The 21,090-nt window shown below is 38.6% G+C and overlaps 1 protein-coding gene across 5 annotated transcripts in view; it reads left to right on the plus strand.

Annotated features, from left to right (window-relative positions):
* Positions 1–21,090, plus strand: part of APP (amyloid beta precursor protein) — a 220,629-nt gene that overhangs the window by 112,479 nt on the left and 87,060 nt on the right. For all 5 annotated transcript variants that reach the window (XM_062002381.1, XM_062002400.1, XM_062002391.1 and 2 more), the window contains exon 6: positions 13,178–13,380. In XM_062002381.1, the coding sequence (XP_061858365.1) occupies positions 13,178–13,380 (203 nt within the window). The remainder of the gene's footprint in view (positions 1–13,177; positions 13,381–21,090) is intronic.

A 21,090-nucleotide genomic window follows, 5' to 3' on the forward strand; every position in this document is an offset into this window, starting at 1 on the left:
GCCTGTAGTGCTGACTTGTTTTCAGGTGAGACCATATGCTTTTTAATTATCAGTCTCATCCTAGCATTTGGGGAAGAGGAGTCACAGGGGCTTGACAGAATTGCTTTGTTGAGTAATTTGTTAGAGATCCTTACTTGACGTGGAGGAAGTGTACATTTTGTTTCTTTCTATTTATAGCTCTTTTTATTTCATTATTACTTAAGTGGTACAAAGATGTCAACACACATTTTACCTAGTGTCTTCCCTTCAGAAGTATCTGTGAGTTAACCTCAAAATCAAATTAGTTCCAATTGAAATTCCTCAGAACACTGTTGTTAAATCAGACTGTCACAAGGTATGTTTAAATTGGTCATGGTCATATAGTGCCCTGACCTGAGACAACACACGGAATCCTAATATTTCATGCTACTGCCTTGACACAAAGTAGACAGGCAATTGGGATATCTGTTTATGGCAGATGTTCATGAAAAATGCGTAAGTCGAAATAGTGACACATAAGCAAGTAAAATTATTAGGATACAAGAGTCAGTATAAGAATTTTTAAAGTAAAATGTAATGGGGTATAGTAATTTCCAGACTTGGGAAATTCTCTTTCGTTGGTCACTCTGTTGGTACTTCAGTCTCCTCAGCATTTGAACTACAGCTGGAGGAAAGAAATATGGCTTGAAGATGAAGAAAAAAATGGACACAACTAGGAAGGATTAAGGTGGGGATATTGAAACGCATCGCCTCCTCCCATTTCGAAGAAAGATTTCTGTGTTGCATCCCTAGAGGACCTTTCAACCACACGTATTGGCCCTCAGTAGCTGGTTGTCCTTGGTTTAAGTACAGTTTGAAAAAGCCCAGCCTGTGACACCTGGAGTAAACCCCTCCTGCAACCATGTGTACCACAAGGTGTGTCACAGTCCACATACAGTGGGGAAGTGCTGCATGGCTGAGTAAGAGTCAGGCCACTCACAGCGTTTGGATATAGGGTGGTGTTGATGTAGAAATCTGGGATGGGGAGAGCAAATCTTTCTGAGATACTCACTACTTAAATCCTACAGTTCCTACCTGTTTCTTCATACTGTATCTAGTATGTAGTGACATTGTATTTCTTGACCAGTCTTCACCAGGGTGTTGTCCACCTGAGCCTTGCTTGAGCCCTCAGGCGAGTGCCCACCATCTTGCTAGACTGAAGCAGGGGCACTTCTCTGAATTTTGTTTCTCTGTGTGGGCTTTGGGGTTGTTCCCTGCTCGTCCTGACTGTGCAAACTGCCTTGCCACACCTGGGTGCCTGGGGGACGTTTAAATCCCCACAGTTGCTGCGACTCCGCCTCCTGGCAAGACCATCCCCCTCATGAAAGCTACCTGCTCCTGGTGGTTCTCCTCGCTTCTCCTCCATTTCCCGAGCTCCAGGAACCCCTGGATTATATCAGTCAGCCACACAGCCACAAATAAACGAGTCTTGCCTCCGCCATGTGTCCCACCAATTAAACCGTCTTGCCTTCTTCTCTCATGTTGTTTTTACTGTTATTGATGTCTTGCAGCATAGAGTGAAAAATCTAAGGCTTAATTAGAAGTTCCACTCTCACCCCAAAACATTTGACTGAAGAACATAGAATGTGATATCTGGAGTATCTTTGAAGTTTTTGCTAGTCTAAAGCTAAAAAAAGAGTGTTCTCAATCAAGACAATGGAAGGTGCAGAGGCTAAATTGATCATTGGAAATGTGTTCACTGGAGGAAAAAGAAAATTAACATTTTGTCTCTGAGTATTCATCTGTTTTAAAGCTATCTTGTCTATTCATGTTAAAACAAACAAGTTCTTGTTGATATAAGCTTTTTCATTAAATTGGAAAGTCAGTTTCTAAAATTTCAGTGACATATGCTCCAGTGGGAATGTCCTAAAGGATTCTTTAAAAAACCGAAACATATAAAAATAATCCCAAACAACAAAACAAACCACCCCTTACTCCCCAAGCACTTTAGCTAGTCAAGCTGAACTAGACCTGAAGCTGGACAATGGATCTGTACTGCAGATTCTGACTTTGAAGCAGAAAATGCCTTGCATTTGGATGAATGAAAAGATTTCCCTTTTTCCATACTGTGCAGGCTGAGCCATAGGTTGTTCATACCCCTGAAAATTGAAGGAAAACTACCTTATGCTAGCAGTGGTATGCCTGTTGCAGTTGTTTGGGGCCTGCCTGCTGGAGAGTTCAGTCATTCATTGATACAGGAGCAGGGAGAGGCACAGCCAGAGGGGTTATTCTTATCAGCTGTCCTAGTACAAGTTTTTCCTAATTGAGTGTGAGTGCCCTAAAATGAGCACTAGGAATTACAGACTTGCTTAGTTTTCCTTGCTTTTTTCCTCTTCTCTGAAGTTTGCCATCAGTGTAAGGTTAATGCTAATTACTGAAATAAATTAATTTTACGCTACATGATTGTCCATTGCGAAGTTGGTATTTCAGAGAAACTGAATTCATTTGGGGAGATGGTGTGGAAAGTGTTCGATCTTAGCAATACGACATTTCAGCTAATTGCTCAGAAGTTTGTATCCTCTTGATTTTTGTAGTAGAACTGTTAGAAACTGAAAGTGCTTCATGCCTGTTCTAAAGCATTATGACTGGCATACAGCTTATCTAAGAATTTCTGTAGTTTTATAAGTATTTTAATGATAAAACTTAATTGCTTTTCTTTGTAAATTTAATTAGGGCATCACCAAATTTTAGGCCTGTTACTGTTTATGGTGAATCACTCTAGAAGTGTTTTGTGCTATTTGCATGTTTTATATACTATCCGTATATTCCATGTCTCACATTCTTACGTTAATTGGGTTTGTCTCTTATGTTGGCTGTTACTTATATATGGATAGGTCATGATATATTTTTAATAACATTTTTCTTGCTTGTTTAACGTGGAGGTTATTTAACAAAATTCTGAAAGCATGGAAACACCAGGGCATAAATGACTGTAGAAAGACTGGTAAATGTTGGATTTCTTCAGACAAGTAAAGCTAGAATGGAATTGATGAAACAGCGCATTACTTTGAGAGGTAATTACAGTGATGCTGAGCTGGCAAATCCAATCACCATTTGAGTATAAAGCATTAACTGAAGTGATGGATGAGGCTATGAGTGGAGAGAATTAATCTAATTGAGGAAGTGATGAGTAGAAGATAGCCAGGCTTTCATGACCCCTGATGAAAGCAGTTTGCTAGCTGTGCAGGCTACCTATATGACTTAGAGTGAATGTTGAGCTTGTTTCCAGAGTTCAACGACATCAACCTTGCACATTTAGTAGAAGATTGACTTGCAGAGAAGGGTTACATCTCTTTTGACTTCACAAAACAGAGCCATCAGAGCCATGTTTTCCTTAAGCAATAAACAGAGATTTTTTTTAACCAAACATTTTGTCACTTGTGATGACTGGAATATCAGAGAAAAAGGTTCTCTATATATGTTTGTGTACTCCTCAACTCAAGAAACCCTTCTGATATATCTGCATGATATTCTGAGTAGTTCTTGTGACATTGTGATGTACATTTCAAGCACTGTACTATTTATAATGCATGAAAAAAAAGAGAAGTGAGAAATTTACAGCTCTAGGATTTTTGACACATACTGTCATGCCAGCATGACTGTGTGCCTGTGGATACATAGTTGGATATCTCTCCATGATGTTATCTAGCAGTTCCTACTCTTATTTTAACTTTCAGTGATGTATGTAACAGTAGTTATGGAAATCTGTACTAGAGATAAGAGCTCAGCACTGGGGTGGTTTGTGGAAATTTAAGAATTCTACCTCTTGTGAGGCTGTTTGATTACTAGCCAATTGTAGTAAAGCATTTTGTGAGTAAATACTTCTTTTCTTTTGCCTTCTAACAGAGACTAAAATGAAACAGCAGAAACATATGAGGTGGGGTTTTTTTGTGACAGGAGAGGTTTCTAAATGCAAATGTTTTGGCGTGTTAGGACATTTGAACATCAGGCTTATTACATGCATCTGTTTTCTTTTTTATTTGCTTTCCCAATGTGTAAAACAAGGATATTCTTCCAGTTCTAACTTTCCGTGTGAGGCTAGCAAGATGACAAATTGCACAAACAGGGCAAGTACTTGGCTTGGTAGAGTTCACACAGTCTGCCTCGGGTAAGCTGTAGGATAGCAGGTTGGGCAAAGAGACACTGAACAATCCACTTCGAATACAGTAGAAATTGTGTGGAAACAAATGCATTGTACCAGATCCAGATTTTTCTGTTAATGCTCAGGCTGGCTGAAACAGGGCTACATAAGGCAACCTTCACTCTGCCCTCTTCTATCATGTTCAGTCTTAATGCATTTCTGATGTCAGGATTTTTAATTAAATATTTATTCAATGTCATCAGGCTCACAAAGCCTGGGTTTGTGTGTTTGCAGATAGGTTTGTTTTTCTAGTTTTTAAGCTTCTTTGTAACAAAAATAATCAAAGTGAGAAAGAAAATGGATTAAATATATTATTACTCTGTCCATCTCTAAAAATGACATACTTCTTCCCATTCCTTCAACTTCCAAAGAAAACTATGAGAACAGTAACACCAGCAAGGGCTTTGTTTCAGAGAGAAAACTAGGTCAGTTTTGAAAAAGCATTCCTGCATATCAGTCAACAGGTACCTTCTGCAAATGCAAGCGATCAAATGTTATATGCTACCTCATACTCTTTTTAAGCAGGTCAGTTGTGGAAAGAAATTTCTGTTGGTATAAAGTGTACCTTCTTGTTTAACTATGAAGAAAAAGATAAATGTATCTGTCAGAGGCAATAGGGTTAGGAAGGCATGTTTGTTTTCTGTGAATGTTCTATTTAAAAATTAGATGTACAGATTTTTAGTGTAAGTTTTCTTGTTTTCTATCAAAGTTAAGAAAGTCAAGCACATTTTTCATATTGTTTTTGTATAAAAGGTTTTTTTTAAAGTAATGTAAAAGAAGAGAGTCTCTTTTTTGATTAGATCTTAAGAACTAAGAGCAACCTCTGTGACACTTCTTGAAATAAGCTGTTTCATTTTTTTTTTTTTTTAATTTAATTAGGAAATATGAAAGTACACATAATTTTGCAACCTCTTCAGTAACGGAAAACAAAAAGGAAAATCAAATTACAAAATGGGTATCTGAAAAAAATGCTAAGCAATATGAATTGCTCAAGCTGACTTGCTGTGTAATGTGAGATGCCCATCTAATTTACAAGTTTAACTGTTTCTTAATAGGTGTCAGAATATAACATTATTTCTTCATGTTGTGAGATTCTTGATTCACTAACCTGGTATAATCCAACTCTAATGACAATAACTGAGGCAGAAGATAAGCAAATTTATGATTTTGTGGCCACTTAACAGAGAGACCAGAAACATTGTTGCTGAGGTACCTCATGGGTCAGACTGTCAATTCTGTAAATCACTGCAGTTTCCTGGATTTTTATAAGCCATTTTAAAAGATCAGTGACATAGACTGGAGGTTTGGCATAACCTTTCCCTTTCGTGACTCTATGCCTAATCTCACAACCACAGTGCAGTTTAATTCTTGTCCTGCTGTCCATTCCTGCTGTCTTCCCCTCTCTTGCTTCAGGAAAATAGACCTTTTTGATGCAACTCCCTACTCCTAAACTTTCAAAATGAATACTGAAATCTTCATTTCACTCTGGTTTTAACTTCCCTATTCTACTCCATGCAAAATTATTTAGTTCGTTCTTGTTTAAATTTACTACTGGGATACTCAGTTTTCACATAGATAGATAGTATGCTCAACTTAGTGTTGAATTTGCCTAATGTACCAAAGCCAAAGTTAAATAGCTGAAAAGACAGTGACGTGGGTGCTCATGTGCACTGTCAGCTTAGTTTTTAGCTTTAGGTAACTCTTATGTTGACTCATTGACATCACTCAAAGGAATGTGTTGTTGGGATCAAACTCATTTCCTGAGAAATCTCGTCCATCGATCAGAAGAACTTTTTCTAGCATGCAAGGTTTGGAAAAATGTTAGGAGAAAAATATCCAAGCCTCTGATGTGCAAGTTTGTGACGGGAGGGTTAGTCTTTGCCTATTAGTTTTCCAATTTTCTTTTAACCAAAATCCTGGTAATTAGACCATCTCAAATGCACTAATCTTTCTATTTGGATTCCAAGCACATGTCATACTCATGTAATTTATTTTGTGTTTCTGTTTTCTTCTAAGGTGTCAACTCTTAATGCATGTAAAAGTTCGCAGGTCTGTCCATTTCCACTACCACAGTTAAAGAACTTTGTGCTTTGGAGTTTTCCTGTACGTAGGGATAAATAAATATGTGTTCAACATTAATTTTCTGCTGGAAGCAAAACTAGACCCAGGCTGAATGCTTGATCCAGGTTCATCAAATGTTTCCTGGAGTTAATTTAGGGGAGCTGTAGAGACTATAGAGGAATGAGTTATTTTTGTGCTTTTAGAAACCTGAAGAGCCTGGAAACTGAGGTAATGGCACCTGCAGTCGTAAAGGTTATGGATGTATAAATTACCATCAGCTTGACCTGTTAGGCTGAAAGAGCACAGAGTGCAAGTTACATGCAGCAGTTGCTTCCTCCAGGTTAATTCTCACAACTGCCTAGGGCCAACATATATGGCCTTGCTCTCTGTACACAGATAGTGGTTTGTTGCTCCTACTGATTTGGTTCCTCTTCTGGAATTAGCTTTCTCCCAGATACTTGCTCAGGCTTGGTTGCTGGTAAAAACCACAGTCCAGATGGAGTATATTTGCAATAAAATATAGTTGCAAAGTGTAGTGAATGCTAATCTTCCCAAATAGTAAAACATCTGTCTTAAACACTTTTTCTTTCATACAGCCATTGACAGATATTTTTGTTCAAGTTACTTGGTAAAATCATGGCTTAAATACATCCAAATGGATGAGCATTTATTGAAGGCAAGTGTGAGTTATTTACCAATACCATTAATTAGTTCATATGAAAGCTTTGCCGTGTTTTTGGCTGAAGTTGATAGTTACAGACAGAAACTACTTCTTAAAACATAGCCTCGTGCGTTCTGAAATGCTGTTAGCACGAAAACTCGTCATTCCTGTCGTCTGCGTTCTGCCTCTGTCCCTGTTGCAGGTTATTGGAATACAAGAAGGAAGCTTTCATTTACTAACATGTTCTTATTTCTTGAACAGCAAGAGGTAGCATAGTTTGTTTTCCTTCACTTTACCTTTTCTTCGGTTTTATCATCACAAAGTAACAGGACAATACATGCATCTAAGTGAAGTGAAGCCATTCTGCTTCCTTATGAGGAAAGGCTGCAGGAACTGGGGCTGTTTAGAGAATACTGAGGGGGGATCTCATTAATATTTATGAATATCTAAATGGTGGATGTCAGGAGATTGGGACATCTCTTTCTTCTGTTTTATCTACTGACAGGACAAGGGGTAATGGGATGAAGCTGGAACACAAGAAGTTCCATTTAAACATAAGAAAAAACAATTTTACTGTGAGGGTGAGGGAGCCCTGGCACAGGCTCTTTCCTTTGAAGTCTTCAAGACCTGCCTGGACACGTTCCTATGTGACCTAATCTAGGTGAACCTGCTTCTATGGGGGGTTAGACCAGATGATCTCTAAGGATCCCTTCCAACCCCTACCATTCTATGATTCTATGATTAAATAATTCATTGGTGCTGGCTCTTACTGTAGTGATGGATTGAGGAAAAAGAAGTTACTAGTGATCCATCACAGATCGATGCTTTAAATATTGCTTGTAACTATATGCTTAATATACTAGCAGGAGCCATACAGTGGTGTGTGTTTTAAAACTAGAAATGTGTCCATTGGAGTGGTTGGGATGATTCTGTTGGAGTCAATGGAATAGGTTACCTCTTAAGGCTGCCTGGAACCCCAATGTGTCTGTAGCACCAGAAATAGAACAGAAACCACCAAACTTCAAATACTCTCTCATCACACACAGGAGCATAGGTAATTTGTATTAATGACCCAGCATGGAGTCATGACCCAGCATGGAGTCATGACCCAGTATCTTTTCCATGATAGGGGATATTAAAATCCATTCACCCTATGTGAGGAGGTTGATGCAGAAAGTTCAAAGCCTTCATGACCTTTGTGTCCACCATGAAGGAAAGAGATGGCCCTCCTTGCCAAAAGTCTTCACTCGATAGGAGATTGAGATATACTAATGGGAGGGAGGGTTAGAAGCATTTTCATGGCTGCATTCAAACCTAACAATTTACCTCTGTTGTTTACTGCTCAACTGATAAAATTCAGATGATGATAATATGGCTTTACAAGTCTGTGAACTTGTCAGCATATCAAGTAAATTTTTTGAGCAGTCTTTGAAAAATCCTGTCATCAGTACCACTAAACTAAGGTGAAATGTCAACAATTTCTTGTAAATGAGATGCTGCAGTCTGTGGTGCTACTAAAGACCTGGCTGGGATGGTATCAAGAGAATATACAGATAAATCTGTCAAGGTATCATGGTTCCAGGCAAAATAAGACTGAGTCATACTTGTTTACCAAAGAAGGTAAAATGTAATAGTAACACCAGGGAGTAAGCACACCTGCTACTTAAATAAAACTCCAAGATTTTTGAGAGAAATATTGGTATGCACATTCATTTGGTAGTAAATGTTTGTTTGAAAGCTGTGTATTTAAAGTGGTTACTCATGTCAAAGGTGTGCAGAAGTCAGACAAAGTACACTGTGGTGGAGCTAACAGAGAAATGTGAATGGTACCAGAGCATTTAGCATTACAGGGAGAAACAGTTCTGCAGACTGTGCAATGGGGGAGGGGTTTGTAAGTTGATTCTTTATTCTACCTGTTGTAATATATGTTCATTCCCTTCTATCATCCCTCTCGTATGCACACTCTTTGAAGAAGAGCCAGGAGATATTAGTGATTAAATTAAAAAAATACTATGGATATTTTCTCATGTTTCTTACAAGGCATAGTACTTCTGCTAATACTGAAAATACATGAAGCCCACCTACTGTCTTTGTTTGCAACAGAAGCACATCAAGATTTGTAGCGTTGTTTGTACTAAACCTGCATCTTCAATCATGAGGCTCAAAGTCCCCTGACTACTGACAAATACTGGGAGACTCCCTCCTCTGTGGTCCCAGGCCCGAGAAGTGCTACTAAAGGACTCGTTGGGATTGTTGGGTTTTGCATGTCTGTTGTAGTCATGGCCTCTTGAAACAATGTGATCGTCTGCTGTTTGCACTGCCCAGCAAGGTTATTGGGATTGACTTTAAGGAGTGTGTGACTTCAGTGGGTAGCCTTGATATCTAATATGAAGCTGGTGCTGTTGTTAGTCAGGCATTGCTGGGAGACACCCCTGGCTGTTGGATTTTTGTGCTGTTTGGGCTATTATACTGTGCAGCATAGCTGAGCATGATTAAACCATCAGAAGAATGCCTGTCTGGTTAGTTTCTGGTATTTGACGTCATTCAAGAAAAAATTGTTAAGGGAGCATAAAGCACTTCATCTCCTCATCCCCTTCTCTTTGGGAGACAGTGTTTAATGGGAAGCACTGTTGTAGTTTTCTATCATTTCTAGCTTTTTTTTATGCTCTCAGATGTCTAGTTCTTCAGCAAGCAGCAAGTCAAAGCTTAAAGGGAAGCTACCCTTTAAGCATTTGCTTCTGGTAAGTTACTTGAGAGGCAACCAGGGCCCACTGTAATAGCAGGCACAGCCAACCAGTGCACACACAGAATTGTCTTCTTCACCTTCACTGTCACACACTCTGGAGAAAAAAAAAAACCAAACAAAAAACCACTACAACAAAAAAAAGCTACAAGAACCAAAAAAAACCCACAATCAAAAAAAACCCCCCAAAAAAATGCTTGGCCTTGATGTTGAGAATTTCCCAGCAAAATGCTGTGGACTGGCATAGTTGAGTTGATTGCTTTTGTGTAGCTAAAAACAGATGGATATTGGATGCACACATACAAATTATTTTTTAAGTAGCTTTCCATGTGACTAATTTACTTTCCTTTGATTGTTTCATTAGGTTGTCCTTGTTATCCTTTTTTAACTTTATGAGCTTGCCAATATCTAAGAGTGGTCACTCATGTTGAAAGGAAGAGGAAAAATAATTGTACTTTTTTAAAAGCGTGCTGTGTTTGTAGCTTAGGTGAGAGAAAGATGGAGAGCAGCTTTCTTTAATGTTGAAAGGCATCTGGAGTCTGATGCTCTTGATCAAAGTCTGGATGTCTTATGCTCAGCATGCTTAGTTTAGATTTCTGTAGCTAGCCAAGAGTAAAAGGCACTTCACTTGGAGATTAGAAACAGACACTGGACTTTACAAATCCACCTAACTCTTGCAGTTGAAAGGTATAGTGTTCATTTCATGCTCATAAAAAGGTCACATACTTGACAACAAAAATAAAAATCAAAGAAATACCTTGTTCAGAAGGGAGTTATTAAAAACAAAGTTGGAAACGTGAGACATACTGAAATGAGATTTCCAGGGAAAACTGGACAGTGGAGACGATGAAGTTTTTAGACCAATTCTTAGGACTCAAGAAAACTTAAGGAAATAACCCAGTTATTTTGGGCCCCTCTGTCGTGGTTTAGTCCCATGAGGGAACAAAAGACCACGATTAGCCTCAAATACGGAAGAGGCTGAGAATTGCCAAAGAGCAGGGAGAGCTTAATTGCTCAGGACAAAACAGACCAGGCTACTCGGCTTGGGGAAGAAAACAGAAAATAATTTAATGCAACATCAACTAAAACATAACCTTAAAACCCCAAAATATAACCAAAATAAAACAACACAGAGTAATACAACAATGAAGAGTCCGACCAGCCCTTTAGGGACACCTTCTTGCCACGCGTTCCCCCTTCCCGCGCTCAGAGCCCTGATCCTGGTGTTTTTACCCTGTCCCCCGCTGAACGGCTCAGGGGGGCGGGGAGTGGGGTTTCAGTCAGTCTATTCCCTATAGCTTCTGCCGTTTGTCACTCCTTAGGACAGGTAGGCTCCGCACCCATCCTCCCTGCAAGTCCGTGGGGTAACTCACACACATGGCAGCCCTGCACGGGCTGCTCCGATGCGCACTTATTCCAAAGGCTGCAGCTTCTCTCTGCCTCTCGTGTGGGGCTGCTCTGCAGAGTGCAGGTTCTCCAGCACTACCTGGGCCATGGCCGTCTCCCCACACAGTCCCTCGCCCGTCCGGGCTCACTCACATGGAGCTGCTGGTAACTCTCAGTCCTGCCATGGATCTCCATAGGTTTCTGGGGTACAGCTTGCATTCTCGCCACGGCTTTCAGAGGGGTCTCTGGTCTATTGCTTCTCTTTCCTTCCTCCTTCTCTGTTTGTAGGGTCCGCGTGGTTGCCTCTATCTTGTATCACTCTTACACCTCCTGCCAGCACTTCAAATTCCTGTCTCTAAATAGTGCTGGCAGAGGCGCCAGATTGGCCCAGCGGGGCTGGAGTTGGGTGTGAACCCAGGAGCCGGGGGACAGTCCACAAACTCTTTACCGGGTCTTCACTGCAACCTGCTCCCCCTGTTACCAAGCAAAAGCTGCTCCTTGCTAAACCATGACACCCTCTTTCAGTTTTTCTCTTGTGTGAATGGAAACAGATCATCCCTTATGCAAACTCTTCTGCAGGATAGGTTTTTACCACATCTGTTTATATAACCTACCTGGACTTCTCCTGGAGTAAGGCTTCACTGGTAGTTTAAGTCTCTCTTGTGTTTCTGGAGGCCAAATATTTTGGGAAGAAGGGAACAGGGGATTCATTCTTGTTTGTATAGAGGCTTAACTGTATCCTAGTAGAGTCAGGCTCATGGCATAAAAGAACTTTATCAGTATTTCTTAACTTAATACCCTATTAAGAAAAATCTTACTGTCCTTCTGTTTGCTCTGCTTTCACTTTCAAAGTTGTAGTTGGCAACACACTACAAAATGCAATATTATAGGCTTGGTCTCCAAAACACAGTAAAAGGGAGAAGTCATTAACTTCACCTAAAAGTCTGTTCAAGCATGTACCATACTATGAAAAAGATGGAAAACCACTTGTGTATGAAGGTGACAAAATGTCACCAAATGTTTGAATATTTCAAGGTAATTTATTCATTAGTAGGTGATTTCAAGTAGTAGATCAGAATAACAAACCTGGAACCTTGGCACAGCTGGACACTGACTTAGGAAGCAATTCAAAAGCAACAGTAACAGAAGCCGAGCATATATTTTTTGACCTCTTGCCTTGTCATTCAGAACTGAGAATCATCCCAGAAAATTCTTGACATGTTAAGACACTAAACGCATTTGATAGTCAACTTCAGTATTTCCACCTATCTTCCAAGACTTATTAAAGTCCTGAGGATTTTAGACAGTTATATGAATTCAAAACACTACGTTTGATAACAATATTTAGTCTAATAGTTTGGGATTTCTTTGTGAGCATAGGGTTGCATGTATTGCCATCCTAATACATGTTGGTACTTTGAGTCTTTTATGAAGGCCTTACACATCAGCTGTACAGATATGTTGGTAGTGCAGAACATCTGAGCTGAGCTTGCTGTGCTGGAGATGAAAGATCAAAGACGAAAACTATCGACAGCAAAGCGTGAGTTGCAGCATCATGTGTCGACCATCTCTGTCCTATCCTTTGTGAAAACAGACAACTCTGTGCATAATTCTAGTAGAAATGGCTTTTCTCTTCACACCGCTTAAAAACAGAACAAAAAACTCAGCAGTCAGTTACAGACAGTTGTGGGTCAGTTCAACACTTGATTGTCCTCTGTTAAAGGCATACAAGATTATTCACAGCAAGTCTCTGGATAAAAGTGTCTCCTTGGTGAGAAAGTCCAGAGGAACTCTCTTGCTTCTCTGTGCATTCTAGAGCTAATTTGAGCTTCTTTCAAAATTACAGTTGATTTGTTGATGATAGCTTAGAGCAGACACGTTTAGTGTGTTATTCAGCTGTCAAAATGTGATATTGTTGATGGGGATTCTTTTTTCTCTTTTTGTGCAAAAGGAGGAGTTCCATTCTGGCATCTTGCTAGTTTTATCACTGTATTGCTAATGTTGACTTTTGGGGAAGGGTTTAGTGTATTTCCAGAGTTCTTAATTCTTTCTTTTTTTCTGGAGAAACAGGTTACTTATCATCCTTATGGAGTTTCTGAATAAAATGTCTCTCATTATCTTGAAATCATTTTGTTGCTGACACATCACTGTCATTTTCTTTATTTAGTGATGATAAGGTAGTAGAAGAACAGCCAGAGGAAGATGAGGAACTAACTGTTGTGGAAGATGAAGATGCTGATGATGATGATGATGATGGTGATGAAATTGAAGAAGAGACGGAGGAAGAGTATGAGGAGGCAACTGAAAGAACTACCAGCATTGCAACCACTACCACCACAACTACAGAATCTGTGGAGGAGGTTGTCAGAGGTAAATTCATAGGTATTTAGTTTGGGGCTGGAAAACTGATCCTGCTGGTTTGTGTCTTTGCCCTTTTACAACAACAAAAAAAATGTTCCAAACAGCAAAATACCCTAAGCTGAAGCATTGTTATGCTTTGGCATCTGCAATCTGCATGTCAAATCCCCTCCACTTCTCTAATACAAATATCATTTGGAAGTCTATGAAGTGTGGTGGTTGTGTATGATGTGGATGGAAGCAAAAAGATTGCTTTTAATTTAAAGTAACATTAAATAAAGTTTGACTGCCATATGTTGCAAATAACACAGGAAAAGTATGTATGTGGGTTATCATGTGTGTGTGTTGCCAAAGGATAGGGGGTATCAATTCAAAGCAGGAGCTGATCTCTTGTATTAGCAGCAGCAATTAGTCATTTTATGTGGTTTCTTTTAGATACTTGTTTCCAATATTTCCAAGATTATGTGAATTTAGAAATAACTATGCAGAAAAGTGGAGTCAGGGGAAGGAAATAAGAATGCATTATCCTCCAAAAAACCATGGACTGGGAAAGAACTCTTAATTTCGAAAATCTGTTTTTCATGATATCTTGTAGCTATTAACATAACTGCATTTTAAACATAGAATTTTACCCTAGTCTGTGGACAACATAACAACGTAATATTTTTAAATGCCATGTTTCTCCTATGATACATATTTGAATGAATTATTGACTCTTTCTGTTTTAATAAATACTATTCCAAATACTGTTTTAATAAATACTATTTACTATGGTGTAAATTTTGGTAAGGTAGATGCCAATATTTCTACAGTGCTTGTATCTTCAGCAATAAGTGCTGGAGTGATGGGAGAAAATGGGATTAAGGGCTACAATTGAAAAGGAAGAAGTTGGGGTACGCAGGAGGCAGTGGGAATATGACAGAGATTGGGTCAGATGTGAAATGAGACAGAAAACATCTGGTCTGCCTCCTTTCCTTTCCCTTTGCATTCCCACCCACTGTCTCTGGGGATGCTTGAGGCTCAAGTGCAGGCAGAGTCCCCCATTTGGCACATTGTAGCGGCCTTTCTTCTGGAACCATGGTGCCCATATTTGTCAGAGCAGGTACAGAGCAGAGGGCATCATACACACCGAGGGCAGAAGGGTGCCCAGGGATGCCTTGGGAAGCAGAGTTACTTCATTGATGTCTTTCCTGTTCAATCTGTGTGCAGATAGGCTCACTAATCAAAAAAGTGAATGTTTTGTTAGAACAGCTTGCACATGTTTCTTGCTAAGGCTGTTCTGTGTGTTTCTGTCTTACATAACTATGTTGAATGTTTTGCTCAGTTATTGGAGAGACATTTCAGGCTCTCCTTTTCAGAAGGAGGGCTTAGGAGGAGATTATTTTTAAATCTTTAAACCAATTAAATATATTTCTATATGTGAGCTTTTACCACCTGGGGATAAAATGCCCTGTTCTTGCTGGTAAATGAATATTGAGAGAGAAGAAGATTAAAAAAAAATAGTAGTAGTACACTTGACTTTAATGGGATTTTGGATGAGTGAAAATGAGGACAAATTGGGTAGAACGTGTTTCTTTACTGAAGTTGACGTTTCAAAGAGGTTAAGAAGTTTAGCCTTCAGGAAAGTAGTGTGTAATAATATGAAGGTAAAATACAAAAGACATGAGGCAAACTACTGAGGCCACCTTTTAAAAATCCTTTCAAAATGTGTGCACTTGCTAGCTGAAAACTAAATGCTACTGTCGTGCTTTTCCCAAATCTAAAATTTCCCACCTTGGATGACTGTGAGTGAAGTAAGTGTTGCTGCAAGTGAGGTGGGAGCAATCTATTACCAATACAAGTTTTCAGTGCAGTTTTGCCACAGCCTTTGAGGCTTTCTGGGATTGACCTTTGGCACCGAGAGTACCGAGACTATCCCTGAGTGTCTGTAACTGATAACTAACAGGGCTGCACTGTGCAAAATGCTTGTTTGTTTGCAAATATAGTAGTGTCCGAATAATGTGAAACCTTGGCTCTTGCTTTTACTTTCCTTACTGCACATGGGAGAAGGCTCCCTGCAGGGCCCCTATCCTTACGATGCAGCCAGAAAATCCAGCATAGGAACTTTGATGGTGAGCATCTGTTGTTGTCTTGCCGTGACAAACAGAAAAGTTTGTCGCTGTCTGTACAAATGAAAGAGGCAGAGGTACCTTGAAGATAATGTCTATATTAAGAAGTGCTCCATCCTATGGAGACACTTGGAAAGCCTTTCCAGATGGGTTTATATGTAGGAGCTTCATTCTCATGGACGTGAGCTGTGCTCAGGCTACTTTCCTAATCATTACTAAGTGCAATTCACAGAACGTATCCTAGGATGCTCTTCACTGACACTTCAGAGCCAGTTTTATGTAGCTGGCACTAATATCAAGTCATTAGCATTAAAGACCACAGAAAATGGATTTGTCCAGTTCGAGAGTTGATTTTTGTATGTGAAATCCACAAAAAGGAACCATTCTAAAACCATAAATTAAGGTCTAATTGTGGACTGGTACTGAGTACTTTCTCCCCCACATCAATGGAATAATTGCCATCAACCACAAATAAATGAAAAGTGTAAATGTAGTGTTAATGCTGTAAAGACATCTGAGCTATTGTAGAATCAGTTTGTCAGCCAATTTTATTTCTATGCATATTTTCATGAATCATGATAAAAATTGCAATAGCAAAAGTACTTACAAACTTATTTCCAGTGAAAAGGACCTTAGTCTTGCCTAGAGAATGGGAGAGATCATTGGCATGAGGACAGTCCTGTCATTCAGTTTCTGCAGCAACCATATTTTTATAAGCTATGGTGTTTATTCAGAAATGTGAATCAATTTTTCCTAGGACAGTACTTGCCAGTAGTTTCTTTCCTGCCTTATATAAAGGACCATCTCTATTCCCCGTTCACATTCAGCAAACGCAATTTAAGCTTTCAAATATGCTCTTGCTGGAATTCAGATGTTAAATCCAGCCAATTGTGGGTCTGAGGTTGCAAGAATCCAAAGAGTGAAATTAATGTTAGGTCGAGGTTTTTCACCTTTTGTCACTGGGAGATGTTATCACTAAATTTGTACTGAAGAAAGTGTGGCTTATTTATGAAGCTCTGCAAGAAAGCTGTGGCTCTTGACTTTTGTGTCTGTATGGAGCAAGGTGACTCTCTGCTGGCCAGTATTTAAGCAAGGGAACGATTTGATTTCTGCTGTTATTGTCACAACACCGCAGGTGTTGCAGAGCTGCTCCCGAGGCTTCCAAGGCTCCAGATGATTCTTCCAACCCATGACTGAAGCAAGCAGGATTTTTGCTTCTGCAGTGGTTTGTGATTTCATTTCTGCCCTCTTTCAGCACAGCAGGTGACAAGAAAAAACAGTCTTTCTTGGCTTACAACAAAGAATAAGCAATTTCAGCTTAGTGCTTCCTGTCAACATAGCAGTCAATCAGGTCTCATTTAAAGCAGAGCAGTGGGGTCAGCACAGCAGCCTTGCAGGAAACATTTGGCAGCATCTTTGCATACCTATTAGCAGATGTGGGGGATTTGGCAGCATAAGCTCGACCTGCCTCATCTAGCATATAATGTTGCCCTTTAGCAATTGTTTTTGCTTTCTCTAGTTCAACTGAATTTCTTTAAACAGTTAGGAAAGAATTTAAGCAATGCTGCTTGACATGACATTTTAACTGTGTTTACAATCTGGAGTTGCAAGCAAGAGACATGGTTTCCTAGCAAGAGAAAAGTAGCCTGATGTTCATATGGTAGCTCTTAACTTTATTGATCTAGCAAGGGTTTTTTTCTGAAGATTTTTATGTCTAAAAGACTTGAAATCAGTTCAGTGATAGCTTCCATCTATTCTAAGGCAAGGGAAGTTAACCCTGATTGCTAGACCTATCAGCTGTAAATTTGGGGATAATATTAGTAGAGTATGCTAGATTAATTGTGCTTCTTTTCACCTGCTATAGCTTTGCCTCACTTTCTTCTTTGAAAGGTTAATATCTTTCCTTTTAAGTAGTAGTTCCTTTTTCTTCTTCATTTGCTTCAAAACTATGCAAGATGCTTTAGTTGGAAAGTAATAGCATGTAATTGTCTTCCATTTTAAGAAAACATCGATAGGTTGCTATATGAATAGTACATATTATGACAGCTCTACTGGTTTTTGGTTAGAAGATCTTAATTAAGAGTGATAATCTACTCTAACATATGAACAAGAGCAGATAAAATTAATCTGGTTAATTTGCATTAGAATAACCAATAGCTTTTAATTAGACATTGCAATTTAAACCACATATGTTCCACCATAATTGCAATACTTCAAGATATTACAATTGGAAAAAATCTTCTTTGTGATCTAGTAATCTTGTTGATGGAAACCCAATATATTATTACTATTTTGGGTCAAGGGCAAAAGTACTGAAATACTAAACACTCGTAGTGTTGTTTTACTTAAGTTTGTAGGGTGGAGAATGGTTTCTTTTGAAATACATTGTTCCAGAAGAAATGCTCCAAGAATCTATTTCCCTAGAGAAAATGTCATTTTACCATATTGAAGCAGTAATTAATTGAATATTTATTTTGCTGAGTAAAAAGACTGGGATGCACTTGTGGGCTAATCCCAATATTCACCGTCTTGCCATGTTAGTGTTATCATGATCTTATGTAGAAATTATACCTTTTCCAAAATGCACATAAATTCATGAAATTTTAATGACCTACATTTAAAATAAAGCTGGGCTTTTCATTTGGATTCCAGCCATCACTTGTATCTCTATGGCCCTTAGTTCAAAATGTAGCTGTGTTATGCACAAGTAAACAGAAAATGTATTTTCATGTGTTTGTTTCCATTCAGAATTGTAAAACTTTGTATTCTAGCTAAGCTTTTGACTTGGGATGTTTGGTGGTTTGGTTTTTTTTTTTGTATTTCAAATACTCCCCTCCAGTAGCTTAAGAATAATCACTAGAGAGGGAAATTCAATCGTAATTGCACAGGATGGAAATTACAATTTTAGGATATTTAACGGTTTTAGAAAAAGCTTTTCTTCAGTATTCCATTTATGTATCATGATTTTGGTTTAGTTTTTTTTATTATTATTATTTATTTAAGATCCTCTGTGGAAAGCATTTTAGCAATATTGTATCTCGTGCACCAACTTTATTCCTAGAATATGTGCCAGCTTCCCAGCTGTCATTTTCTAATTCCAAAAACTTCTTCAGAAATGAGCTTTTGTCTCTGAAAACTAAAATTTGACTGCCTCTTCTAACCATATATTCAGAATGAAAAGGATTCTTTTTTCAGTGAAATTATCTTTAAAATATTCTCTTGAGCAAAAGAGCATTGTGCCTTTTTGGAACAGAAATAATACAACTAAAATAAAAATAGAGGGCATTTACTTTTGTCTGATTTTTCTCAGTTAAAAAATGGAGACTCATATAGATACCCATATATTAATATCCTCAAACTGTAGCTCTCAGTTCCTGAAAATGTGTAAGCCAAGGTTGCTCCTGTTGTAATATTCTATGTATTAACGTATGAAAAAGTGAAGTATGTACCTCATGATATGTATTTAAGAGGTTTATTTCTTTGGCCTTTCCTGCATTGATCAATTACTTTGTTCTTTAATGAAATAGAAATGGTAAGAGAAGATTATGATCCCACAGACTTAAGCAGCTAAGTGGTTTAGGTCCTTATCTAAGACTTGTTTGGGTCTTGTGTGGTTATGATACAGTTTGAACTGATAGCAACATAAAGAAAGCAAACACATAACAGTGCTAGTGAGTTGTTTCATATCACCAGTGTGATTTATGTGTATGTACTTGACAATATCAACTTCAAACTTGAAGGACTGATGGTGAATATATTTTTCATTACTGTGGCTAAATGAAAGAACTTGTCAATGCGATGATATCTTTTGCTGGAGTTTGTATTCAGCCTTTTTTTTCTTAAATCTCTTAAAATTTAAGTTCTGGTTTAAGATTTGGAACTTGGCTGTGCCAGCATTTAAATGAGCTTAGTCCTCATGGTCATGTAAGTGAATTCGAATCCTAAAAAAATTACTGAGTAACTTTGATGTTTACAGCAGTACAAGTATGGAAATGTAGCTTCTTTTTTTTTTTTTTTTTCCCATTTGAAGTTTGCATTTTATTTCTACTCCCTCAATTGAAAATATTGGTGTGCACAGAGTAAGTGTTAGTCCCACGTGGGGAGAAAAAAAAAAGAGTATTGAGATTCTGAAATAAAGCAATTATAATTTCACTTTGATTTAAAATTGGTTTTCTTCAAGGAACAGAAAAAACCCAATTTATATGGTAATGAAAAATTTTTAAATGCTATTCAGAACCATATTTCGTATTTTCCTCCATAAAAGCTCATACAAAAAGTATCTAAAATGTTTGCACATAAATTCTAATTAGCTCTACTTAGAGCATTTTGGTAAATGAACGTTTATGGAAATACTTTGTGTAAAGCCACTATAAATCAGTGTCCACATACTTGAAGATTATATGTTTCCTAGGGTGCTGAAGTCTGTGCTTCTCAAAGGAAAAATAACACAGTCAGTGCTGATGTTTACTGCAACTGAGTAGTTTTCAATGTATCGCTTTAACTATTATTTAAGGGCAAATTAAAATGCTTTGCCATAGCATAAAATATGGAAAATGGAAAAGCTGTGGTAGATCAGGGAATGCTACCTGCTTGGTTAGAAACAACTCTTTTTGCATTGAGAGTCTAGAATAAGCGAAGGCGTGTCCTCTTTATTCAGTTTCACGGAGCTAAAGGCAAAAAAGATCTTTGGTGGGAGGAAAGTGAGCAAGTCCCTTGTACAAAACAAAGGTCACCGTTAATGCTGTACTAGATACAAATTATTTGAGGTATCAAGTAAAATTGAATTACATGGTGACAAAAAGTAACTGATCTTTTATTCAGTAATCAGTTTTCAGCAGCAAGAGTAATTAATATATGAAGCAAAGGCAGCTTTAATTTTTTTGATGAATCATTTAACAGTGTATGCTGCCTGCCTGCTGCTAGTACCAGTGAAAACACCATGCCTCATCCATCATAGACATGAACCACTACACTCAGTAGCAGTGGAAGGGGAAGTGGTATCTGGATTAACAGCCCAAGAAAACTTGTTGAATTTCACTTCTCTCCACTTAATTTTCTCATCTTTTTAGTTGAGATGGTACGGCTGAGTATCAAATGCAGTGACCTTCTGTAAGTGATGGGGATATGCAGAGGCATGCGAGGAGCAACTGGCCCAACAGAAAGCATGGGACCATTTCCTAGGCATTGAAGCTGGTTTAAAAGTATACCTTCACCACAAAGCAAGGATGAAGGAATGCTACTCTAAACCTTCCACAGAGAACACGCAATAGTAGTGACACTGGGAAAGGGATGACAGCAGTGAGAAGTCTCCTAGGCTGGACCAGCAACACACTTTCCTTAAATAAAGCAATCATGAAACAGTAACCCAGAGCATTTTTCCCCTCTTGTATAATCTTAATTTAAATGATAACTGTAGACCAGTACATTAGACCATTTCTCTCTGCAATGAAATAGTTGCCATTTAGATCTCACCAATGGCAGTATTGTAGACTGTCCAGGCTGGAGGGAAGGATGTCCCTCCACTGCCCTGCACCATCTACTCCAGCCTGGTGGGAGATGACAGATCAGGCAGGAGGCAGATTCCTGGCCACAGCACTGGGCTGTGGTGCTTCAT

Source organism: Colius striatus, chromosome 1 (assembly GCF_028858725.1).
Source record: "Colius striatus isolate bColStr4 chromosome 1, bColStr4.1.hap1, whole genome shotgun sequence".
Taxonomy (NCBI): Eukaryota; Metazoa; Chordata; class Aves; order Coliiformes; family Coliidae; genus Colius; species Colius striatus.